At 38.8% G+C, this 23981-nt stretch overlaps 1 protein-coding gene across 5 annotated transcripts in view; it reads left to right on the top strand.

The window, feature by feature from the left end:
• VGLL3 (vestigial like family member 3) overlaps positions 1 to 23981 on the top strand; it is a 45448-nt gene that overhangs the window by 10785 nt on the left and 10682 nt on the right. For 2 of the 5 annotated variants that reach the window (XM_027102722.1, XM_027102738.1), the window contains exons 2-3: positions 1697 to 1979; positions 10968 to 11501. In XM_027102722.1, coding sequence (XP_026958523.1) covers positions 1697 to 1979; positions 10968 to 11501 — 817 coding nt within the window. Of the gene's footprint in view, positions 1 to 1693; positions 1980 to 10967; positions 11502 to 23981 lie in introns of all 5 variants that reach the window. The other 3 variants (XM_027102721.1, XM_027102732.1, XM_027102739.1) reach the window with 2 other exon arrangements.

Below are 23981 nucleotides of genomic sequence, written 5' to 3'. Positions count from 1 at the left end.
TCACTCACAGGGAATGAATCATCTATTCATCAAGAAGTGATAACCATACTGACACAGATTTCAAATAAAAAGGGAGATACATATAGTGTGTGTGTATATATAGCAGCCCTAAATAATAAGCAGCAGCTTGTAATGGGCCTGAACATTTCAGACCCTACCTCACACAAGAACAACATATTCATTGCTGGGGTTCAGTTTTCCGAATGAGGCATTTATAATTTGGGGCTACAGATTTTGGGGCTAATAATTACCACTAGAAACATTGAGTCTTGGTTATGTGTTTTGATAACATTTGCCAAACTATGTGCTTACTGACTCTTCTAGAATGATTTATTTTTTTCTACTGACATTCACTTTCCAACATGCAGTTTTTTCTGAAATAAGAAAAATGGTCTGACAAAGGGTCAGGTTTTATAGGTATACAGATGATAGGATGCTCATTTTGTCATTAAGATAATGAGTTTTATAGTTTTTTAGCATTATTTTCTTATATATAATTTGCACTAAAGTTGTTGATTATAAAAATGATATGGGCTCTACAAAAAATATTTGGAAATATTGAAAAACAGGAATAAGAAAATAACAACCAACTACAAGCTTACTACCCAGAAAAAGAACACAAAACATAACATTTTGGTGATTTTTTTTTCTGCACTAGATATCCCTCCCCTGCCCTCCTCTGACACATACATGTACACACATATGTACATTTGTGTATTTTTATTATGCATTCTGGGTCCATCACTTATAAGCTCTGTGACCTTTGGCAAGTTACTTCACTTCTCTGTGCCTCACTTCTTCATATTTAAAATATGGAGAGTAATGATAACCACATTATAGAATTGTAAAGATTACATGGGGTAATAAAGAGTATCAGTCATAATATAAACTATTACTAGAGCTACGATTTTATGTTTTGAAAACATTTTAAAATTACCAAACCTTTTTCATTTTGATTTAAAAGCCATCCTAGCCATTGCTAGTATCTTGTATTATTTTCAGCAAGTCATCATAATACCTTTTTTTCCCCTTTTATGATAATGGTGGTAAGTGGAACATCTGAAAAATATGTTCCATGCAAAATGGATCTTCACACAGACTTATTTTGTCATTTTAGTTTGATTTTTGAGAAATGAGTTCAGCACATCTGCCAAATCCTTTTATAAGATGCTACATTCCTGTTTTTATTTTAGTGTATTTCATTTATGAAAAACTCTTTTCTTCTCCACCCCTCCCCCAGACAGTTAGGCCTACCATCTCCATTCCTCCCTGTCCTGAACTATAATGTTGCTGTACATTAAATCTGTAAAATAGAAAAGGGAACAAAAATGGAAGGGCTCTGTCACTTTCTTTTTTTTTTTTTTTTTAAAGTCATTCTCCTTTTGGTATATCTAAATTAAGCAAAAAAAAAAAAAAGCCTGCCTTTCACAGTCTGAGAATATACCATTGGATAATGAACATTTTTTTTTTTTTTGCCAAATTTGAAATAGCAAAGTCTTTTTTTTCAGGGTGGGAAGCAGAAGGCTGGTTTGGGGAAGGGGAAGGTGGAGTAAAGCAAATGAAGAAGAATCAGTTTGTGAACATATGTTAATGTTTAGATTTTTTTTTTTTTTTTTTTTTAGTGAAAAGTTAACTCGTTAATGCTTTTTGTACAAACTGTCTTTGATACTGTGTTTTGTTTATTCCATCCCAGAAGAAGTTAGCGGTATACAGCAAGATGCAGGACTCTCTGGAAGTCACCCTTCCCAGCAAACAAGAGGAGGAGGAGGAGGAGGAGGAGGAGGAGGAGGAGGAGGAGAAAGACCAGCCTGCCGAGATGGAGTACCTTAACTCTCGCTGTGTCCTTTTCACTTATTTCCAGGGAGACATTGGGTCAGTAGTGGATGAACACTTCTCAAGAGCTTTGGGCCAAGCCAGCACCCTTCATCCAGAATCTGCCATTTCAAAAAGCAAGATGGGGCTAACCCCCTTATGGCGAGGTAAGAATTCCAAAGCAGATGCTCTCCAGGGCACTGGCTCTGTTTCGCAACCGTCTGTACCAGGTTCCAGCTGGAGACTTGCCCCTGGAGGACGGATATCCACTCGCTTTTTAATTTTTAAGGACAGCAAGGAATTTCTTTCAGACAAACAGCTGGATCAGTTTTGTCACATGTGGAATGCAGGGTTGGAAAGGATGCAGTCACACCCCTTAAATTCCTCGTGGAAAGTAGTGATGCAACTGGCCTGAGTTCATAGTGGCAGGATTGAGCTGCGAAGCACCATTCCTTAAGCCCCGATGGCCCAATTTGGATCTCTAAATAATAGGCGTGCCTGGATCAGTGTTTAAAAATTAGCTCTTGCTCATTCCACGAGGTGCTACGTGATGACATAGCAGAGGTCTGAGTCTGACCCAGGAATACATACTTTGAAAGCCTTTTGTGTTCTCTTGATGGCTTTCTCTGTCCTGCTTTGTTGTGATGTTAACTCTTTGTAGTGTACAACCCAGACATTATTGACTGTATCTCCCTGGTTTAAGCTTTTTTTTTTTTTTTTAACTCAGTAAAGCAAAGCAGTAGATTGGGCTTCCTCTTCTTTATTTCCCTCTATATAGAGGTCACAGAGAGGTGTGTTTGAATCTGATTTCTGACTCACAGAAAATGGTCTGATGACAACTTAATTGAGATAATTACAACATTAGAGAAAAAACAATCCATCATTCCAATGGTAGTTTTAAAGAAATATGAATGTTTCTTCTGAACTCACCTGGTTCTAAGAAGAATCTAGTAAAATGGTTCTCAAAGTGTGGTTTCCAGGTCCAGGAACATGTGCATCACATGGGAGTTGTTAGAAATGCAAATTCGTGGTCCGAGCCCCACACCTACTGAATCAGAAACTCACAGGTAGAGTACCTTGTGTTTTAACCAGCCCTCCCAGGGATTCAGGTGCAGGCTCAAGTTTGATAATTGTTGATCTAGTGCTGCTAAAAATCACAGATTGCAGCCGCCTTATTTGGACCTTCGAATCAGACAGAGGCTCCAGAGGGAGGCTCTGGGAATCACTGTAATAAGTGCCCCATGTGATCCTATGGTGAGGAGAGGCTGGCCACCAGTGATAGGTCACCTGTGGTAGGTCACCTGGGGTAGGTGGCAGGTGAGAGGTGATGAGTGGTCGGTCCCCTCTCAGCATCAGAAGAATGGTTCTTTCTTGTCTGCCTGCCTTTCCTTCCCTTTTCTCTCCTTCCCTCCCCTTCTCTCTTTTCACCATCCCTCCCTTCTTTTCTCCTTTCTGATAAGAAATATGAACAACATTGACATACACAGTGACTTTAAAGAGGAAGGTGGAATCCATGTTCAAGTGACCTAGACCTTGGTAGAGGTGAATTGGGAAGCATACTGCTTATTTGATTAGTAATTATGGACGTCCCACAAGAACTGAGAACTTAGTCCTCGAAACCCTAAGATGCTAATAGAACCAACAATGTCCTATTTGATAGCACATTGTGAATACTTTTAATAGCTTGTGGAGGGTGAAAATAGGAAAACTTCAGTGAATTAGCTGGCTGTAATAAATAGTTTGATATATCAATAATAAATCCTATCATGACAATCAGTCCCAAGAGAGTAATAAATGCAATGCCTAATTCTTTTAGCATACTAGCATATGCAACCCAGTGATCATTTAACTTGGAATATAGGAGCAAAAGCCCCAAATTATAGAAAGATGTAAGAGTGATTGTCTAAAGTATCATAACCATAATAGTTTTAAGTGAGGTGTTGTGTAAATGCAAAAACTCTACATGTCAGTGTTTTTCCCATAATCTGCATGACTGAGTGGAGAGGATCTTCGGAAGGCTGTCAAATTTCAGTATAGAAAGTGTGGATAATGGTAATGTTTTAGTAAGTATTATTAGAATTTTCTTGGCATTATCTTAAATCTGGCCTTCAAATCTATCTCCCGTTTCATTCATTGACTTATGCAGCGAATATTTATTAAGGTCCTACTATGTTCTAGGTAGTGGGAATATAGCAGTGGACAGGAGAGTCTAAGCTTCTATACTCAATGGAGCTTGCTAGTGAAAGAGACAGGCTATATATATATATAAAATGAGATGCAAGGTATTATTTTACTTAGAGTGATAACAGATGGTCTCTCTAAGACTTACATTTGAGCACAGACCCGAAGGAAATAAGAGCGCTTCTTATCACACAAATATCTAGGGGGAAATTATTTAAGGCAGAGGGAACAGCCAGTGCAAAGGCCCTGAAGAAGAATTGAACTTGAGTGTTCAATGAGAAGCCGAAATACTAGTGTGAATGGAATGAAAAGAAGAGGTGTAAGTAGAGACCAGAATTTTTAGAGCTTTGTATGTTAGTTTATCAGAGTAGCCCAGGCAAACACAGCATGCTTTTCAATTTCCATCTCTTCCTTTTCCACTGAGACTATATATATCCTATCTAGTTAACTCACATCGTTTTCCCCAATACTCAGGATAATGCATTTCTATGTGAAAAATATGGGATATGAATTGAATGATCAAGTGATTAAATTAGATGAACCAAGTTCATACTATGTACCCAGAATTAGAAAACAAAAAAAGTCCTTAATAGACTTAATAGAGAATTTATTAGTAATAAGTTGTATGCAATCTTTGGGTACAGTTTTCTTATTTATAAAATAAAGGGGTTGAATTAAGTGGTTGTTGAAATCTTTTATTTTTCTGTGAAGTTCTATGATTTCAAATGTATTACTTACTTTCCACTAGTGAATAAAACTTTGCCATAGTTGTTTCTAATTGTGAATTAGTGTTTTTAGTTAAGTATACATAAGTTGGATAAGATTCATATGAAATCCACAAAATGTAATTAAGGATTTAGCAACTATTGAATGTGTTAAAGAGAAGTATAATAAATTGAGATTCCCATGTCTAGTTAAGAGAGTTGCTGGAAATATTGTATTAATTGCCAAAGCAACACAGGTTTGCATGATGCGGTCTTTGGTTGGATTATGTTTGTTTTGGGTTCAAGTTTTGACCTTATTACTGCCTGGTTGCAATGTTATCTTTGAGTAATTCTCAAAGTCTCCCTGAGATTAACTTCAACTATAATATGTGTTGATTAATACCCATCTCCTAGGGTTGTTGTAAAGATATTTTGATAATACATATGAATTATTTGGCATAGGGCTTGATGCAAGGCACCGACTGAAGGTCAGATGCCTTTTCTCTCTACCTTAAGTTTCCATTCATTTGGCACATAGAAAACCAACCTTGGATCTTTATTCAGAAAACTGTTTTCTGGGAGTTTGTATTCCTGGCAAAAATACAGTGTTTTGGACATACTAAGTACTCAAGGCTATTGACAATGTTGATGGCCGTGGCAATAATACTTTAGGAGGAGCTGCTGAGCAGCTGTATTAAATTAAAGGGTCTAATTTATGGCATGAGGTTTTTACAGTGCTACACAAGTGCTACAGTACTTCATAGGAATTTAAAATTGAATTATGTTTGGTTGCAGAATGTATTTCCACAGTAAATCTTTAGGCAAATGATAGAGTGTCAGCTAATGATGGAACAGTGGTCATACGTTGCGTCTGTATCTTGATGGAGTTAGGAAAGTCCTCTTTAAACGTTTTGCAGCTTTGAGGCAAGCAGTTGACAGTAAATATTTGTACTTTATTTGACATGACATCACGACGGCTACCTCTTCTCGCATTATATCTCCTCATGGATTGAGTAGAGCTTCTCAATTAAGAAAACCTAATGAATCTGACTGTCTCCTTATCCCATCCAATAGAAGCGTTGGCTTCAAATATGTCTATTCACTGACCTCAGTGCTTAAGTGTTATTACAGAAAGTGTGTGTGTGTGTGTGTGTGTGTGTGTGTGTGTGTATGTAGGGAAAGCGAGTAGTTAAGTCAAGACATAGACAAATATGTCACTGGCTTGAAAACTATGCTGAGTGGTAAACTTGATACACTTTTTCTTCTTGTAGTTGAAAAGTAAATGTTTTCTGCATGACTGATCTACATCTGTCTTCTTGGAGCAACATTCTCATAAGAAAGCCCTCTCAAAATGAGCATTAAACTTAGCAAAGAGGAGGAAGGGGAGAGAGGGCCTATCTCCTGGGCCGACTGAGACAGGGACGGAGAGAGTTGGGCGGCATCTCTAAGAGGCACTGGAAGTAATCGCTGCTGGGAAGCTTAGAACAAACACGTGGGAGGAAATTGAGGCCTGGTTTATCTCATTGTCCTGCCTCCAAGGAGTAGGGCAGCTGACAGCACCCCTTGAAACTCTCACTCTAGAGTCACAAGGCCCATTTTTGAGCAACTCTAGAACAAAAGACCTGGAAGGCAGTCTTTTGATATAATGGTAATGCTTAATGCCTGAGTGACAGAAAACACTGGAACACATATCGTTTCACCTCTGACCCAATGAGTTATTTTTATGGGAAACAGAACAAGAGGAAGGGAATTAAAATTAGAGCGAGGGCCCTCTAGGTTGAGAATGGAGTAGCAGTTTTTTTCACTGAGGTTAATAAAAAGGTGAATGTTATCTTTTAACATGGATGTTTTCAATCAGTATTTATTCTAAGAATATGTTTTCTGGAGATTTTTAAGATGACTTAAGATAGAGGTTCTACAACATTTTATGGTCCTATTTTTCCTTTTAATATAGTTTTCATTTTTTTTTCAAAATTAGGTAACAAAATATTTATTTTTTTAAAATTATATGTTGAATTTTCTCTTGCATAAAGTGTTTGCCCTTAGGTTGTTTTTCAGAGGCATTGAAGTTTAATGTCAAAAGTATCCCAGCTACTGTGAAATTGAAAGAACCACCTGATGATCCATGTTAAAGTCTTTTATGTCTCTAAGACACATTTCTGCTAAAAACCATGCCAGTGGGATTACTGGGTATGCTTTGAGTGGATTGCATGAGACAATTTCCTTTTTTCTTTCTTTGTTGTTGTTTAGAAATAAGGGTGTGTATGCATGTGTAATATTCTTTAATCCCAAATGCAAACTGAACCAAAGTATATTTAGACTTTTTGTACATGTTAGACTCAGTGTTAACGTCACCCAAATGTCCAGTATCATTGAGCCCAGAGTCACCACAGAGTGTGAATATCGCATAGTTCTGAATTGCTAAAAAGTAATATTGCATGGAAATAGCGTGTGCAGTTTTTCATAAGCTTTTTCATCCAAAAAAATGTGGCTGTGATTAAATACTTGTAAGCAAAGAGTCATGTAATGAAAAAATTTACACACATATGAAATAAGCACACTGATTCCCAGGCATGAAACAAAGACTATCATCTGTTTCTTTGTATCAAGAATTTCTTTTTTAACAATCAAGATACCAGATAGTGGTTTTGAAATGTAGACTTGTCCATAAACATTTTCTGTTCAATATAGTTTCATTTACTTGTAGACTGCAACATTAGTTTTGAAAAGAGCTGCATAGATCTCTGCAAACTTTATGTTAATCTCAGGAGACATACTGACTGGGAAAATATTAAGTTGCTTCTAATTTGATTTTTCCCTGGGGCATTTTAAAGCTTTGTTCAGCCTCTATGGGGTGCATTTTTTAGAATAGATTTCTACTTTCAATGCTAATGTGTTCACTAATCACAATACAATACGTCATAAGTAGGATAATATTTTTGGTAAGGAATTTTTTCATTATTCATATTTCTGCACGCATATCCAAAATGCGTAAGCATCTGTAAAATAAAATTAGGTCCGTGGACATACAAATGGAAAGAAACAAAAGGAAAGCATCCAGGGAAATGACATATACTCTCTGTACTTTTGACGTTTTAATGGGGGATATTAATAAAGAGAACTGTCTGTCTCTGGCACACACCTGTGGGTTGAGTTCAGCTGTTTTTATAATGAGATTCTGGCCCCGCAAGAGATACAAATTATGAGCAGAATGAAGGGTTTGCCACCAAAGATTGGATCTGTGAGAACAAAGGAGCAGATTGGTGGTGGCAAAGCTGCACTGTATAATATAAGGAGCCTCTATAAACTCTTTGTATGAGTTTTAAACTTTAAAGGTTAACAGCTTTCTACTGTGGGTATGATAGAAATATTCTACAAATGGCCATCATTTAAGGCAAATTGAATTTTCTTCCTACAGCTCACACGATTTTCCTTCTTGTCATTAGCAGCCATGTTTCATATGTCAAAGGAAGACCATTCTTAAATAGAACATATTTGCCTCAATGCCAGTAAGTGACTTTAAGTGCTATTTTCGGATAGATTGTGATTGTGACAAAACTAAGCCATTCAAGTAAAAGTTTGCCAGGACTGTTGGAAGGTTTGAAGAAGAGTTTGTCCTTTCATCCTTTGCCTCTTGAAGAACATCATCGCTTAGATTTCCTCAAGGGTTTTGAGATCCATGGAGATCCTGAGCAGGGGATGGGAGGAAACTTGAACTGAGACACTGAATAGCCATCTGTCTGTGGATGGGGTGGATGATAGCTCTGCTGTGGGGCTGATGGGGAGAGAGAGGAAGAGCTCGCAGTGTTAGTGCCACAGCCTTTAGGGAAGCTAGAGAAAGGAAATGTTTGAACAACCCGGTGATAATCATAATTACGTTCATCAAATTACACATGTAGGGGTTGAGTCAAGTTATATAAGCTTTCCCTGAGGCAAGAAAACTATGTCCTGGAAGTTTATGACGTGAGAACGTGAACATGTCAGACTTCTGAATACTTTTATTTCACAGTACTTCTTAGGATATCTTTTATTCCGTGGAAAGATCTAGCAAGGTTCATTTATGTGAAACCCAGTATAAAAATACTATTTTACTGTACTTGCATGACTAACGTACTAAGCAACCTTATCATTATCTATAGATACAAATCCTCCATAGGACATGTCACAGAATGGCTAGAGGTATGGGGACAGAAGATATTTGGAATTAAATGAGCTCAAATCCTCACATTTGATTGGAGGACACTGAGCCACAGAGAGGCCAGCAGATCATTTGGGGTCCTACAATGAGACAGGGTAATTGCTGGGTGTCAGCTTTCTGGCTGAGCACCCCAGACTCCCAGGCCCGTGCTTGCTTAGTTACCCTGCACTGGAGGCACCTGGCTCTCACTGGAGGAATCGAGCTTTCTAAACACAGTTCTGACTATAACGCTCCCTAGATTAAAACCCTTTTAAGCTCACTGGATCTCCTCAGGACAGCGCCCACACTTAGTGCATGGCTCATAAAAACATACCCATGTGGGTCCTTCTTAGACCATAGTCTGTTTGCCACCATCTGCCCGCTGAACTCTTTTTTCGTCCCTCAAATGCTATTTGTGTGTGTATGTGTAATTTTTGGCCTTTTTTTTCACATACTTTTTCATTAGCCTGAAACAGCAGTCCCCAACCTTTATGGCACCTGGGACCTGTTTCGTGGAAGACAATTTTTCTACAGAGGAGGTGGGTAGGGGGGAGGGTTTCGAGATGATTCAAGTGCATTACATTTATTGGGCCTTTATTTCTATTATTATTACATTGTAATATAATGAAATAATTATACAGCTCACCATAATGCTGACAGGGGGCAGAGCTCAGGGGGTAATGCGAATGGTAGGCAGCAGCTGTAAATACAGAGGAAGCTTCGTTCGCTCTCCCGCTGCTTACCTCCTGCTGTGTGGCCTGGTTCCGAACAGGCCACGAACCGGGAGTGGTCCGTGGCCCGGGGGTTGGAGACCCCTGGCCTAAAACACTCTTCCCTACCTCTTCACAAGGCTAGCCCTCCCGACCCTTTCTATTTAACTATTACTTTCTTAGGCAGCTTTAGTGCCCTTTCCCTGTACTTCCCCTTATGAGAGCACAAACCAAATTACATTGCTCAGGTCTATTTACTTATCTGTCCCCTGCCAGATTGTGATTAAAGGTGATATCTGTCTGGTCATCCCTAGTCGCCCCATGTTTCACACATAGTAGGTCATCTATATAAACATGTCAAGACCACTGAGTGGAGAAATTGAATTGAAGCAAAGTCGAGGACGGGTCTCCCTCTTGCTTATTTATCTCCAAGTGCTATTCTCTGATATCATTTCCCCTTCCCTAAACATCTCCTCAAATCCGTTGCCCCAGTGGAGTCTCCTCCACTCATGATTTCCACAGAATCTTCACCAAGTTCTAGATGTTCAGGTTATAGTTACAAATGTGCTGTCCTGTGGCACAGGTATGATGAGAGCCAGCCATCCAGGCAGGCTACCTGTCTTCAAAGCCCAGTCTCCCACTTGCCAGCTGTGGCTCTTGAGCTTCTTCCCTGCCTCAGTTTCCACATCTCTAAAATGGGGATAATAACAGTAACTACCTCATAAGGTTGGAGTGAGTATCCAGTGAGATCAAATCCATGCAAAGCTTCTGGCCTAGTATTGGGCATTTGGTCACTGACATTAAATGTGAACTATTATTATTTTCAGTTTAGAAACTCTCAGACCTGTACAGAAAAAATAAGCTTGGAACATACTCTTCTTGATGGAAAATGGGTGTTGGCAAGCATCACTGTGATCTTACTTCCATCTGTTACTTTCAGCGTTAAAATGCTTAGTTTGGGTGAAAATTGTATTTTCCTTTAAAAGAAATTGGTAAACATCATCGTTTCCAACCTACCTGAATCGCGTCTATGGCATAAGCGTTTCTTACCTGAGACTTATATACCTGTGACCTGTGCTCAGACTTGATGGCAGCAAGACACGCAGGAGGAAACGAAGCTTTCCAGTCCCAGACTTGCCGACCTGAGCCTAGACTGTGACAGCCTAAGCTAAGCAAACAAAGCAGGGGACTCGTTCAGCACCTGGACCCCTGAGTACTGACCTGGCATGGCAACTCAGAGGCTTACCTGGTATCTATTCACCTCTGTGTGGGGAGAAAAAGAGTGTATGCTAATTAGCCTGCTTGTAAAATATTGGACAAGTAGAGGCAAGTCTATCCCAGAACTGAATCTTATGTAAATAATGTATTTTTCTGTCTTCTCAGACAGCTCAGCTCTCTCAAGCCAGCGGAGTAGTTTCCCGACTTCCTTTTGGACCAGCTCTTACCAGCCCCCATCTGCACCCTGTTTGGGGGGAGTTCATCCTGACTTCCAGGTCACTGCACCCCCTGGCACCTTTACTGCCGCTGACCCCAGCCCCTGGTCAGGACATGGGCTGCATCAGACTGGCCCCGCCCCTCCCCCTCCCGTGTCCGAGTCCTGGCACTACCCTCTGGCATCTCAGGTGAGCCCGTCCTACAGCCACATGCATGACATGTACATGCGGCATCACCACCCCCACATGCACCACCGCCACCACCACCACCACCACCACCATCACCACCACCCTTCTGCTGGCTCTGCCCTGGATCCATCCTATGGGCCCCTGCTGATGCCGTCTGTGCGTGCGGCCAGGATTCCCGCTCCCCCGTGTGACATCACAAAAACAGATCCGACTACAGTCACCACTGCTACCTCAGCGTGGGCCGGAGCCTTTCACGGAACCGTGGACTTAGTGCCAAGTGTGGGGTTTGATACAGGTGAGCCCGGTGATTTCCTCCTTTCCATAAAAGAAGAAAAATTAATGAAATAAATACAGAAAAATGGAGGATGTTTTAAATACCTGGAAAACTTTTTTTCTCTTCCGTGGAAAGTTCAGCTTTGCCCATATGTTTATAGAACTAACCATTTTTCAAGAATTCCTGCATTCCTGCAGAAACTGGTATGACTGCGTGAGAGAAGTCTCAGAACTTTTCTCCCATTTCTTAAGCTAGTAATCTGTTTCTTTGAACTGGAATCTCTGGCACCTTATATTTACAAAGATTTAAACACATTCTTTAACTCTCCCATGTCTCTGTGCTCTCTACCAGTGATGTGTAATGCCTAACAGAATTCAGAAATAGTATGTTTCAGTAATTTTTCCTTCTCCCTTTTTTGTCAGGTCTTATTAATTATTTATAAACCAAACTGCTTTCTGGAGTATAATCCATGTAATATAATCATGGTCTTTAAAAAGAATTATGGAACGTATTTTAAAGGAATGGATTTCTCTTCCCTTTCTTCTCCTTCCCCTCCTTTTCCTTCATTTGCCTTTTGTTATTTTCCTCCTCCCTCCCTCCCTCCCTCCCTTTCTTCCTTCTTTCCTTCCTCTTCTCATCCTCCCTATTCTCCTTCCTTTCTGTTTCTTTCCCTCTCTCTCTCGTTTTAAAGCATCAAACTTGAGATTACTCTAAAGTCTATGTTCAACAGATTTAGAAAAAAATTGGTAAGGGAAATATTTCTTCACAGAGCATTCAGCTCCTCTCTGGAATTCACTAGTTCCGAAGGTCATGGTGTTAAATGTTTGAGCTTGATTTTTGGACCAGATTACACATATTAATAGTGTTAGTAGTTCTGAGTTCACAAAATCACAAGCATCACAGGCTAAGAAGACAAATCAGGTCAGTGATTATATCCCCAGAATCTACGTTCCAAAGGCAGCCACCTCCACCTCCAATCCCAGGTTCTTTTCCTGGAACACTTTGTGACAAATTAGAATTTTCTTTCCAGAAGTTTAAGGAAACTCACTCTTTTCTTTTTTTTTTTTTTTTTTATAAATTTTAGTTCTTTACTTTTTCCTTGTGATGAGAAAACTCACTCTTTTCATAGTTTTTCTTAGTTTTATTCTTAGCGTGCAAGACCTTTAATCTGAATGCTGGTCACAGCAGAGAAATCCCCAGAGTAATAAATGCTGAGCATCAAGTTGCGTTCACCCTGACATAAGTGAAACATTCTTATCTTGGTTAACTTGTTCTTTACTGAGCTTTCCAATGTTGGTTATTGCCTAACCTTACCCATTTCAGCTTCCTACTTAGCCTCTGGGTTCAAGCTGGTTTTCTAAACTCTCAGGGGACTTGGTTCTCCCTCTCTATGAGAAGAGAATATGATGGGGCTAACCACCACAGGCTTCCCTCCTTCCTTTGCCACACACTAACAGTATGAAGGCAACTCTTGAGTTGTTTGATGCCTGGGGCCAAATCTAATGAGAGCCGCAGTTTGGTAGCTGCCATCATTGGCAGCCAGTCTCTGCAGGCTCTCACTTTCCAGGTACCTGCGTGGCCAGAGTTAACAATGCTCTTAGCAGGCAAATGGAACATTTTCTTCTTTCTTAGTTTGGGCTTCTTCAACAGGATACCATACACTGGGTGGGCTAAACAACAAACATTTAGTTCTCACAGTTCTGGAGCCTGGGAAATCCAAGACCAAGGTGCCAACACATTCAGTGTCTGGTGCGGGCCCACTTCCTGTTTCATAGATACTGTCTTTTCAGTGTGTCCTCACTTGGGGAAGGGACAAGAGAGTTCTCTGGGATCTCATTATGAGGGCACTAATCCCATTCATGAGGGCTCCACCCCATGACTTAATTGCCTCCCAAAGGCCTCACCTGTTAATACCATCACATTTGGGGTTAGGATCTCACGTGAACTTTGCGGGGACACAAACATTCAGTCTGTAGCATCCAAACTTTGCATTTTATAACATAAAGTGGAAGGTGGATGTGATTGCCTTTGCTCCCTGTTTCTCTCTGTCACTTATTACCTACTTTTGTACTTGTTAATTTTGGTGTGACCCTGATTCCTTGACTCACTGTCCAGAATTTTGGCTTGAAACAGTCTCTTCGGAATGAAAAGTCATCCTACTACCTTTTGGAAGTAGAAGAGAGGGGATTTTTGTTCTCTCTGAAGAATCTAGAGAGCACCCATATGGGTATATTATATAATAGTTCTTAATACTTACTGAGCTATGAATAAATATGTATTGAATACCCACTATATAAGGTATTGCCAGAGATACTTTATATATAATTTTTTGCTTTTAACCCTTAAACCAAATCTGAGATGGATCTTCTCTGATTCAGTTATTGATAAGGACACAGCTCAGTTTTCCTATTTGAAAACTGCTTCCTAAATCACAAATGCTCAAGGTGGATTTGAACTAAGACCTGCCCCAATCTAAAGAGTTGCTGGGGTAGCATCTCCCTGTTTATATAGGTAAAAGAGACTATTAATTAAAACTGTTAAATTAGACTGTAAATGGTTAATATTGTGGAATGAAGGTTTACCTTTTGGATGTATGTAGTGCTCTTCTTTGTCAGTGTGGGTTTAGGATGATGATCATGATTCTTTCCTGTCCCATAGTTTTAACCCAACTGAACAAAGACAAAGGAATCAAGCAGATAAAGATCAAATCATTAGCATAATTATTGATCAGGCCAAATTGGAGATCTTAGATTAGGCTTACTACCATAATTGAACTTCCTGGAATCCTCAGCTAAGTTTAGATTTTGGGAGATCCAATCCTAGGGAAAATCTAGTCTTCAGAGAAGATTCCCATAGACAACTTCCTTGTCACACAGTTTAGAGCCTCGTTACTGTGAAAAGAGATGATGGTTGGTCAGATTTGCCTCAGAAAAGCATAGTCTGAGGCATGACTTACCTTACAAAGGCAGCAGGAGGAGCATGCACCTCCCTGCATGGGGGTGGCCCCAAAAAGAGAGAGTTGAAGGGGCTAAGCCACAGGGACTCATTTTCCTCTCCTATTCTTGGGCATCATATCAAATATCACATCTCTCTTCCTTTAGGAGGAGTTAGGAGTGTTTTAGGTCAGTTTCCCCAAGAAAGAGACTCTCTGATGCAGTTTTGGTTGTAGGAAATATATGCAGTAGTGTTCTCAGGGCAACATCTTTGTGCAATGGGAGAAGAATTGAACAGGAGAAGTCTCACAATGAATAAGTTCAACTGAACCTCAGTGGATTCTACAGGGAGCTCTAGATCTGGGATGGCCTTTTATAATTGTCTTGCCTTAAGTCAAGGTGGATGGACTTTTATATTCCCACACTGATCAGTTACTGGATGGATTTGCCCCTGGAAGGAAGGTCATGACATTAGGCAAGGTAGCCTTGTTCAGCTGAAAGCAATTCCCAAAGCGAAACAACTGAAGGTCATGAGCTGCCAACAGCAGGAGAATGAATATCTCAACACAGAATAGTGAGGGACCTGACAGCCCACCACAGTATCCACTACAGAGGGACAAAAAAAGAGCGGTAGCTACTCTTCCACTTTTCTACTTGTAAAAGAAGTTTCTGTATAATAGACCCAAGCAGGGAAGGTAAGATTGTTGAGAAGAATGAGAGATGAGTCCCTCTATGTAATCTGTGCAAAGCTGACCTGACCGTGCAGCCCAAAACAGCTCAGAACTCAACATCTTTGTTAGGTGACTATTGAGCAACTGTGAAAAGAGCCTGCATTCAGGTGAGACAAGCCCAAAACTTCCCAAAGACCAGGTACTTAGGCCACCAAAATGTAAGTCATTTTTACATTAGGAGGTAAATAAATTAATCTAACCATTTGGAGAGAAATTTGGTAAAGAATATGCCCTTTTCGTCAATAGGGGGAAGGTTGAATAATTTTAGGTGCATTTTAATTTTGCAGCCATTTAATGAAATTAAGAAGTCTGGGAGGTTGAACATAATATAATGTTTAGTGACCTAAGAAAGTTTTAGAGTATCTTGTATGGTATAATCCAAGGGTCAGCAAAATTTTTCTGTAAATGGCCTGATAGGGATATTTAATGCTTTGTGGGGGTCACACTGTCTGTGGCCACCACTCAACTCTGCTTTTGTACTGTAGAAGCCCATCGCAGACAAAAAAATAAATGAGCTGGCGGTGTCCCAATAAAATTTCTATTGATACTAAAATTTGAATTTTATATGCTTTTTGTGTGTCATGAAATGATACTCTTCGTTTTTCATTCCTTCTTTCTCAACCATTTAAAAATATAAAATCCATTCTTAGCTCATGGATTATGTATAAACAGATGGTGGGCCTGATTTGGTCTATGGGCTATAGTTTGCTGACCTCTAGTATGTATAGTCCCATGCGAATACTTGTTATCTGTCGACACACATACATATGCATGTGTGTGCCTAGAAGTATATACCCCAACTTTTAATGGCCATTACTCCTAGTAACTAGTGTGCAATGTGAGCTTTTAAGCTAGATGGCCTGGTTTTATAAGCCCAGCTCTGTCCCTTGCTAGCTACAGGGCTTTGGGCAAATTTTTTAACCTGCTTGGTGCCTCAACTTCCTTAACTTTCAAAGATGTTTCATTGGGTGGTTTCAAGGATTAAATGAGTTAATGAAGTAAAACATTTACAGATGTGCCCTGCACATAGTAGGTACACTATAAATTCTGGCTACATAAGGGAAAGTGATCAGACCTTCACTCATTTTAGCTTTAAAAAATTTATTATTGAACAATATTTCATATATCATACACTTTAGCATTTTAAAGCATACAATTCAGTGGGTTTTAGTATGTTGACAATGTTCTACAACCATCTCCACTAAGTATAGAACATTCCCATCACCTCCACAAGAAATTCCATACTTCCTCCTTCCACTATTACCTGGCAACCACTAATCTACTTTCTGCCTCTATGGATTTTCCTACTGTAGACATTTCATATAAATAGAGTCATATAATATGTGACCTTTTGTGTCTGCCTTCTTTCTCCTGGTCTGTGTTTTCAAGATTCATCCATATAGGATGTATCAGAACTTCATTCCTTTTTAGGGTGGATACTATTCCATTGTATGAATAAACCACATTTTGTTTATTCATTCTTTCAGTATTTGGTTTGTTTCTACTTTTTGGCTAATAAGCATAATGTAATGAACACTCATATACAAGTTTGTGGGTGAACATATGTTTTCAGTTCTCTTGGCTGTGTACCTAGTAGAACTATGGGGTTGAGAGAACCTCACTTTTTATTTTATATACCTCTCTATTTCTTGAAAATATTTCAAAGAGCATTTACTATAGCCATAATTAATTTTTTAAGAATTTAATTACAGAGTATCATAATACAGTAATAGAATAGGGTTCTGGGGTTTGGTAGACAAAATTCTTCTACAAGCATGAGGAGAGATGGTCCATCTTTTCTGAAGGGCCCAAGCTAGGGTGAGGAGAGTGAGGTGCTTCAACTCAAAATTTAAAGAGATACTCACTTTCCAAGACGTGCAAGTACATACCTCCTTAAATTTTATTCACCCTGCCCTGGCCCTGCTTTCCTGCCTTGCCTGATTTGCTGTCACTTATTGCTCCCTCTGTTGAATGGATACTTCATATACATCGCTCAGAACTATCAGTGTGTTGATATGATTGTAGGGCATCTGTATCTGCCCTCCTTGTACAAACAGCAATACTCTGTTAAGAAACCTGGAAAAAATATTTTTGAGCTCTTAAATTTTGATAGTGAATAGGGAGCACTGGGCAACAATAGGGAAGTCAGGAGTTCACAAATGTCCTTCTTTTATTTTTTTCTTCATAGACACTATGTGTCTGATAATATCATAAAAGTAGAATCACCTTAGATAGTTTTCTGAATTTTTTATGATATAAGGCCTATAAGCTATATATATATTTATATATGTATAAATGTATTTTATACATATATGCACTTATATATGTATAAATATATGTATTCATAGTTCTACATATATATTTATAGTTATATATATATATATAAATCTGATTTAATCTGAATCTTCTAATCTGAATATTTTGTGAAAGAGACGTCTTTCATAAATGACCCAAAATGCATTTTAATGCAATCTAAGTTGTAATTATTATTGCTTAAAATTATTATACAGTGTTCCCTTTGAAATAGGCTAATTAAACTCCTTCATTGGTTAAGATCAGTCTTGCTTAATACTATATGGATGCTTTACATTGAAATCCATTAGAAGTATAAATATCTTTGTTTTATCAAATATAGGAAATAAAAGAGTGGGGTAAAAATAGCTCACATACTAGAGCAGCAAATGGAGAAGCAGTTTCTCTCCATGAAAGAGAAATGGATATAAAGTCACCACTTGCTTTTCCATCCAGCCTGTAAGTTACCATCTCTCTAGATCACCTTTCAAGACCCCTGCTTTCTTGTAGGTGGTCTGGTGCTGACAAGCTTTGGAATTTTATTTGGAATATTAAGGGTATCAAAATCATGGAGCTTTGCATACAGTAACTTCTTGGAAATCATTTCTCTCTCTAAACATATACATTTACAATAAAAGACCAAAGGAAACCAAGAGTTACCAACCTAAGACATTTGAATATTTACCTGATAGCCTAGTGCTCCAATTCCAGGCTTTATAATGAAAGATAAATATGCTAAATTTGGAGAGAGATCATTGAGAGCCACAGTAATAATTAACAGGATAGTATGAGCTCTAAAAAATATTAAAACACCAAGATATTTTTCAGCATAGAGAAGAGAAGGCATCAAAGCAAAACACATGATAGGGGCTCAACTACAAACAGTTTCTCTCTTTTCCATTTCACCACTTCTTTGGAACATATATATTAGTCATTTAATATATATATGAAGGTAATGGGGTTGGTGATTCATTGAAGTCTTTCCTGACATTATTAATGATTTTTATAAATGAAGAAGTTAAGGAATTTTATTTAATAGTGTCATAAAATAGAATAGACACAGAAGCTTACCTCTAATCATTTGATTTCAGCAGGGAGACACATTAAATGGCATTTTAATATAGAAGCCATCCCTAGGACTATGTGATTATTCAATGACAGTCACTCTGGTCGATAGAGATTTATAGATTTCTGGGTACTTACCTTGAGGGCCTTATCTCAATTAGAATAGTTAAAATGTCACAAAGAAATAGTTGTGGGTTAAAAAAAAATACCAGGAAGAATGTTTATAAAGTAATACTTCCTGTGGACTTTTTTTACAGTTTATTATGATTTGGTGACAGTAAAGAGTTCAGTAATTAACAGCTGATTGCTTCACACTTTCTGTAATCCTTTTTTCTTTTTCTTTGGCCTATGGCATAAGTCTATTTTCCGCTGAGAGGAAAAATAAAAGAAAAAACACCAAAGGTATGTTACAGTATTTACACACTCTTGAATGGTGTTAGTTGTACAAGGCACATATCCAGAATGACAGTTTCGTGACCAGAAGAAGATGGAAACCATCTTTGAGATGCATGCAAAAGGCCAGGAGATCCCAGCCAGAGTGAAATCTGCATGAAAAGTAGCAGGATGGTAAATCAGAGGGAGAAATGCATTCCAGAGCACTGCTGTCAGTTTTGAGTATCCAGGGCTGGATTCTGCAGGGCCTTAATGAAACTCCCCTGCTCTCCCAGGGCCATGTAGACCTTGCCCATGCTCTCTCCCAGCCCTTCATCCTTAGAATGGTGCCGTAATGTCACAATGCCCGAAACCTGGGGATTTCTTCCCACAGATCCTCCTCTGACCTTATAGGACAAATGCAGAAGCCTTCTGAGAGGATTCTGAATGTTTTAGGATGCATTTGCATAATAATACAAATAATTGCCTGTGTGGTATGTGTGTGTGAATCCTTGTGAAAGACATGTTAGTTAAGGGAAAATGCTATTTTTCATACATTGCTGGTAGAAAATTAAAGAATTGTAAGATTTTAAAAAGTGAACTAGAAAATCTATTACAGTTAAAAATTCTCATAACCTTTGGCACAGTATTCTTCCTCTTGTGAGTCTATGCCACACAAATACAAGCAGCAGCATATGAGGATAGAGGTACAAAAATGTTTATTGTGACAATATTCATAGTAGCAAAAAAGTGGAATCAAGTGACTGCCGTCAAGAGGGTAATCTATGAGTGAAGTATGTTTTGTGTGGTATTGCTGACTGAAACAAAAAAAGAGATGAAGAAGTGCCTATATATGCCCTTTTTATAAAAAAGGGATGGCAAGAAATCCTGCATATGTGTACATGTACTTACAATTCAATGAAAACAGTGAAGACTAGTTTGTCAATTTGTGTTTCCTTTTGGGGCTGAAGGTATTGGGGTCACTAATATGAGTTTAAGGAGGAGAGAATAAGAGAAAAATATGTATGTATGTATGTGCATATGTGTATGTAAGAGAAAGAGACAAGGAAAAAGAGAGGAGAAAGATTGATTTTATCAACAATTTACTCTTTCCCCCAAACTAAGGGGCTCATAAAATGATGGTAAACACAGGAATGTTAATCTTTGCAGAGACGTTTATGGAAAAAGCAGAGGTCCAAAAAATAGATTCCAGGACCCATATGTTCACTTAGCTATATTATGCTGAGCAAGCCTCTCTACCTCTCTGATCCTCTTCCTTAGATGCAAAATGGAGATGATACTCCCTACTCTGACACAACTAGGAGATTCCAATGAACTAATGACCGTGGTTGTGTTTTCTAGATGGTGACACATGGTGCAGAGCTAAAACTCTCATTATTCTTAATAAATATGGTGCATTTCAAACAGAAAAGGTCACACTGGAGATGTGAAGCATCATGCATAATTGAGATGCAAACTTTAAATGCCTCTATCACTTTGACTATTTCTAATTTAATTTGTTTCTGTTCTTGAAGAATAGCTGTGATATTTATTGGAGTCAAATTTCCCAGTAGTGGTGTTTGCTGGTATTGGCCATACCTTGAAAACTGGGTGCTTTGGTATTGGTTGGGCAGATTATGAGGGAAGGGAGGATAAAGAATCCAGAAGATAAAGATTTGAAGGGTCAACAGAATATACATCTTTGACATTTTTAAACATAGTGTTCTCCATCTAAACACTCTACCATGTGGTAGAGGTTACTAAAAATGTATATCCTATCCCATTGTGCTTATGGATGGTTGAGATATTTGTTCTTGACACTCACATAGATCAAAAGGAAATTTTATGTGCAGAATAAGGAAGTTAGACTATGCATATAATTAGATTCACCAAAACTCCATTAATACATGCTAATCTTCTAAAGTTGTGAACTAAAAACAGATTCATTTTCCATTCTAGTATTAGTTTTGTGAACAAGTTGCTATCAGTAGCTATATAAATTGGGTGGCATCTCTTGCTTTCTGAAATGTTCTCTTAAAAATTGCAAGCAAGATTGGGCAACACCATTATCTTTTTTTTCCTTTTTTTTTTTTTTTTTTTGTGGTACACGGGCCTCTGACTGTTGTGGCCTCTCCCGTTGAGGAGCACAGGCTCCGGACGCGCAGGCCCAGTGGCCAAGGCTCACGGGCCCAGCCGCTCCGCGGCATGCGGGATCTTCCCAGACTGGGGCACGAACCTGTGTCCCCTGCATTGGCAGGCGGACTCTCAACCACTGTGCCACCAGGGAAGCCCAACACCATTATCTTGATTATTTTCTTGAAGGAGTTGTCATCAACTACCTGTCGTTGATTGGGGTTGGGGATTGGGGATGTTGTCAAAGTACACAGTGTCTTCCCAAGAGAAGCTTATATGCTTGCCTGAGAGGAGAGCTATAGAGGTTCAAAAAACTCATACTTAATTCTAACATGACTCTAATGGAGAACCACTCAAAGCATTAAAAGGCTTGTTTCAGAGGTCAGTGTATTTTGTACCAGCAAATTGTCTTTTCAGTAATGCTTTCCTATTTCCTGTATCACATACAGGCATGCATCTAAAAGAAACAGCTCGAATGAAGAAATCCATTTTAGAACTTGTCCCCAGGCAATTTCACATTGACTTTCAAATAGGCTACAAAGATTCTATACAAAATTTCTATACGGCCTGTGGAATTTACAGATACTTTTTATTCTCTTTCTGGCTGTCTAACTCTTCTCTTATTGTTCTATTTATCAACAATACAAGGTTTCACAAACAGTTGTCTGTGGCCAACATGTTCTGAATTCCTTGGCAATAATGACCAAAAAAAGTCTTGCGAGAGACTGATGAGAAGCAAAATATGCCATTTTTTGTTTGGTTACAGCCTGATATACTGGGCATTTAATTTTTGTCAACCACAAGCATGTGTTATAATGCTTATTTTCATAGCTGCCTCGTTTGAGCAGTATCAGGTGACATCTAGTATCTTCACAATCATTGAAGCCCTATTTATGTTTGCTTGGATTGGACAGACGTTTCTGGAAAATGTCAGAGAGTGAGCTTGTGCTCGTGTCACATAGAAGTGAGATGAAAAATCACTGATGTCAGTGTAGAATTGATCTATATATACCATATCTCATTCTTACTGAATATTTTCCAATATGTTTTGATTTAATGGGAAGATTGATTACTTAAACTAAATGGGCATAAAAATTACATTGTATTTCTACAGTTCTGAAGTAAGTTTTAAAATTTGAGAGTTCTTAACTAACTCATAGTTTCAGGTAGAATGTTTGCTGTATTGGTGTTGTGTCCCTAATTAAGGTTTTATGGGTAAGCAGTGGATCCAGATTAGCTCTTCCTTTGGTTGTATTATCTATTTTCTGGATCGTAAAGCTGTCACTGCATAACCTAGAAACCTCTTTAAAGATGGGTGTTTGGCTGTATTTGTTATCCAGCAGATGTCTGGATAGTTAGAATCTCTTGAGAGTATTATAACTTGTGGTTTCAGTTACAATAAGTGATCCAGGCGTTTTTCTGGTCTTACTCCTCTCCAGTTCTGGGAGAAAGTCTGTAGAAGAAATTACAGAGGGTATTTCATTTCACTCTTCCCCATTCCTTTTTTGCTTTATTCTTTGTCTCTGTCTTCAAAGTTACTTTTTTTTTTTCTTCTTTTCTTTTTCCTTCCTTTTTGCGGTACGCGGGCCTCTCACTGTTGTGGCCTCTCCCGTTGCGGAGCACAGGCTCCGGACGCGCAGGCTCAGCGGCCATGGCTCATGGGCCCAGCCGCTCCGTGGCATGTGGGATCTTCCCAGACCGGGGCACGAACCCGTGTCCCCTGCATTGGCAGGCGGACTCTCAACCACTGCGCCACCAGGGAAGCCCTACTTTTTATCTGCTTTGAAATTGAGGTCGCTAACTTGGTGAGAGGTGTCTTCATGCCATATTGCACATCCTGGTCCCCAGCTTCTCTCAGCCAAAAGGTTATCACACTGACACTGACATTTTGAACGTGGTAAATTGCTGCTGTGATCAAAAACTACCTAACTGTTATTTATATTATATATTTGTCCAAAAGGTCAGTTTTAGAATTGCTGGTCCAGATTTGTAATTCCATATCCTGATGCTTAAAGTACTTGCCAATTTCCCTTCCAGCTGGGCATTTAAAGTGCACAAGTCTAAGGTAGTGGATATCGCTAAAGTCAAAGGCTGGAGAGTCTGTGCATGAGTTTGTGGTTTTGGAGGGAGGAGAGGTCTGAGAGGGCAGGCAGACTAAGGGAGCTTGCCACCTGGGCCAGCAGCAGTGGGAAACACCTGACCACTGAACTGCTAGTCACCTGCAGTGTTGGCCTCAGGTGTGTGGGTGCCGTGCTTCTTAAAATAATGCAGTAAATTATGGTCTACCGGTAACGTCAGGTTCAGAGAGCTTTAAATTTCTCCTCCTCTTTTGAATCTGAATTAAAGATATTTTGGCAGGTTCAGACAGTTTTCACCTCATTGTTTCTGACAGTGTGGGGATTTTAAGCCAATTCTAAATGTACCCCGAGAAAATGTCTCTATACACTGAAAACCCTCCCTCTGCTAATCAATTATTACTTGGTCATAGTTAGGTATCTTTTATTATTGTTTTAGTATGGAAGAGTTGTCATGATAAGTGAATAATTGTAATTCAAGTGTCATAATAAATTAATCCTTGGTCTGGTTCAAGAATGCATCTTGTTTGTGATGACTTTTAAAAGAATTATTGTCCAAAATTTCAGTACTAAGTATAGAGGTAATTAGTGCTCATCAAATTGGCCAAAAATACATGTAATACATGAGAAAAAATGCTAATATACCTAATATACAAAAAGCATTTAGAAATCAATGAGGAAATTACTTTCTTAAAAGCATAGAAAATAGGCCAAAGATAAAACACAGAGGAAAAAATGCCATAATCTCAATAATGTTCATCTTCATTAATATTGAAAGAAATGTAAATTGAAATTATTAGATACCTTTAATCTATAATAATGATAATAATAGTAAAAATATGAATATTGGTACAAACTTTCTGAAACACACCCCTCATGATGAAATATGTAAGCATAAAT

This window comes from Aethalodelphis obliquidens, unplaced genomic scaffold (assembly GCF_003676395.1).
Source record: "Aethalodelphis obliquidens isolate GAN/ISIS:26980383/991018 unplaced genomic scaffold, ASM367639v1 scaffold1, whole genome shotgun sequence".
Lineage (NCBI taxonomy): Eukaryota > Metazoa > Chordata > Mammalia > Artiodactyla > Delphinidae > Aethalodelphis > Aethalodelphis obliquidens.
This window is presented reverse-complemented; position numbering and strand designations above follow the sequence as displayed.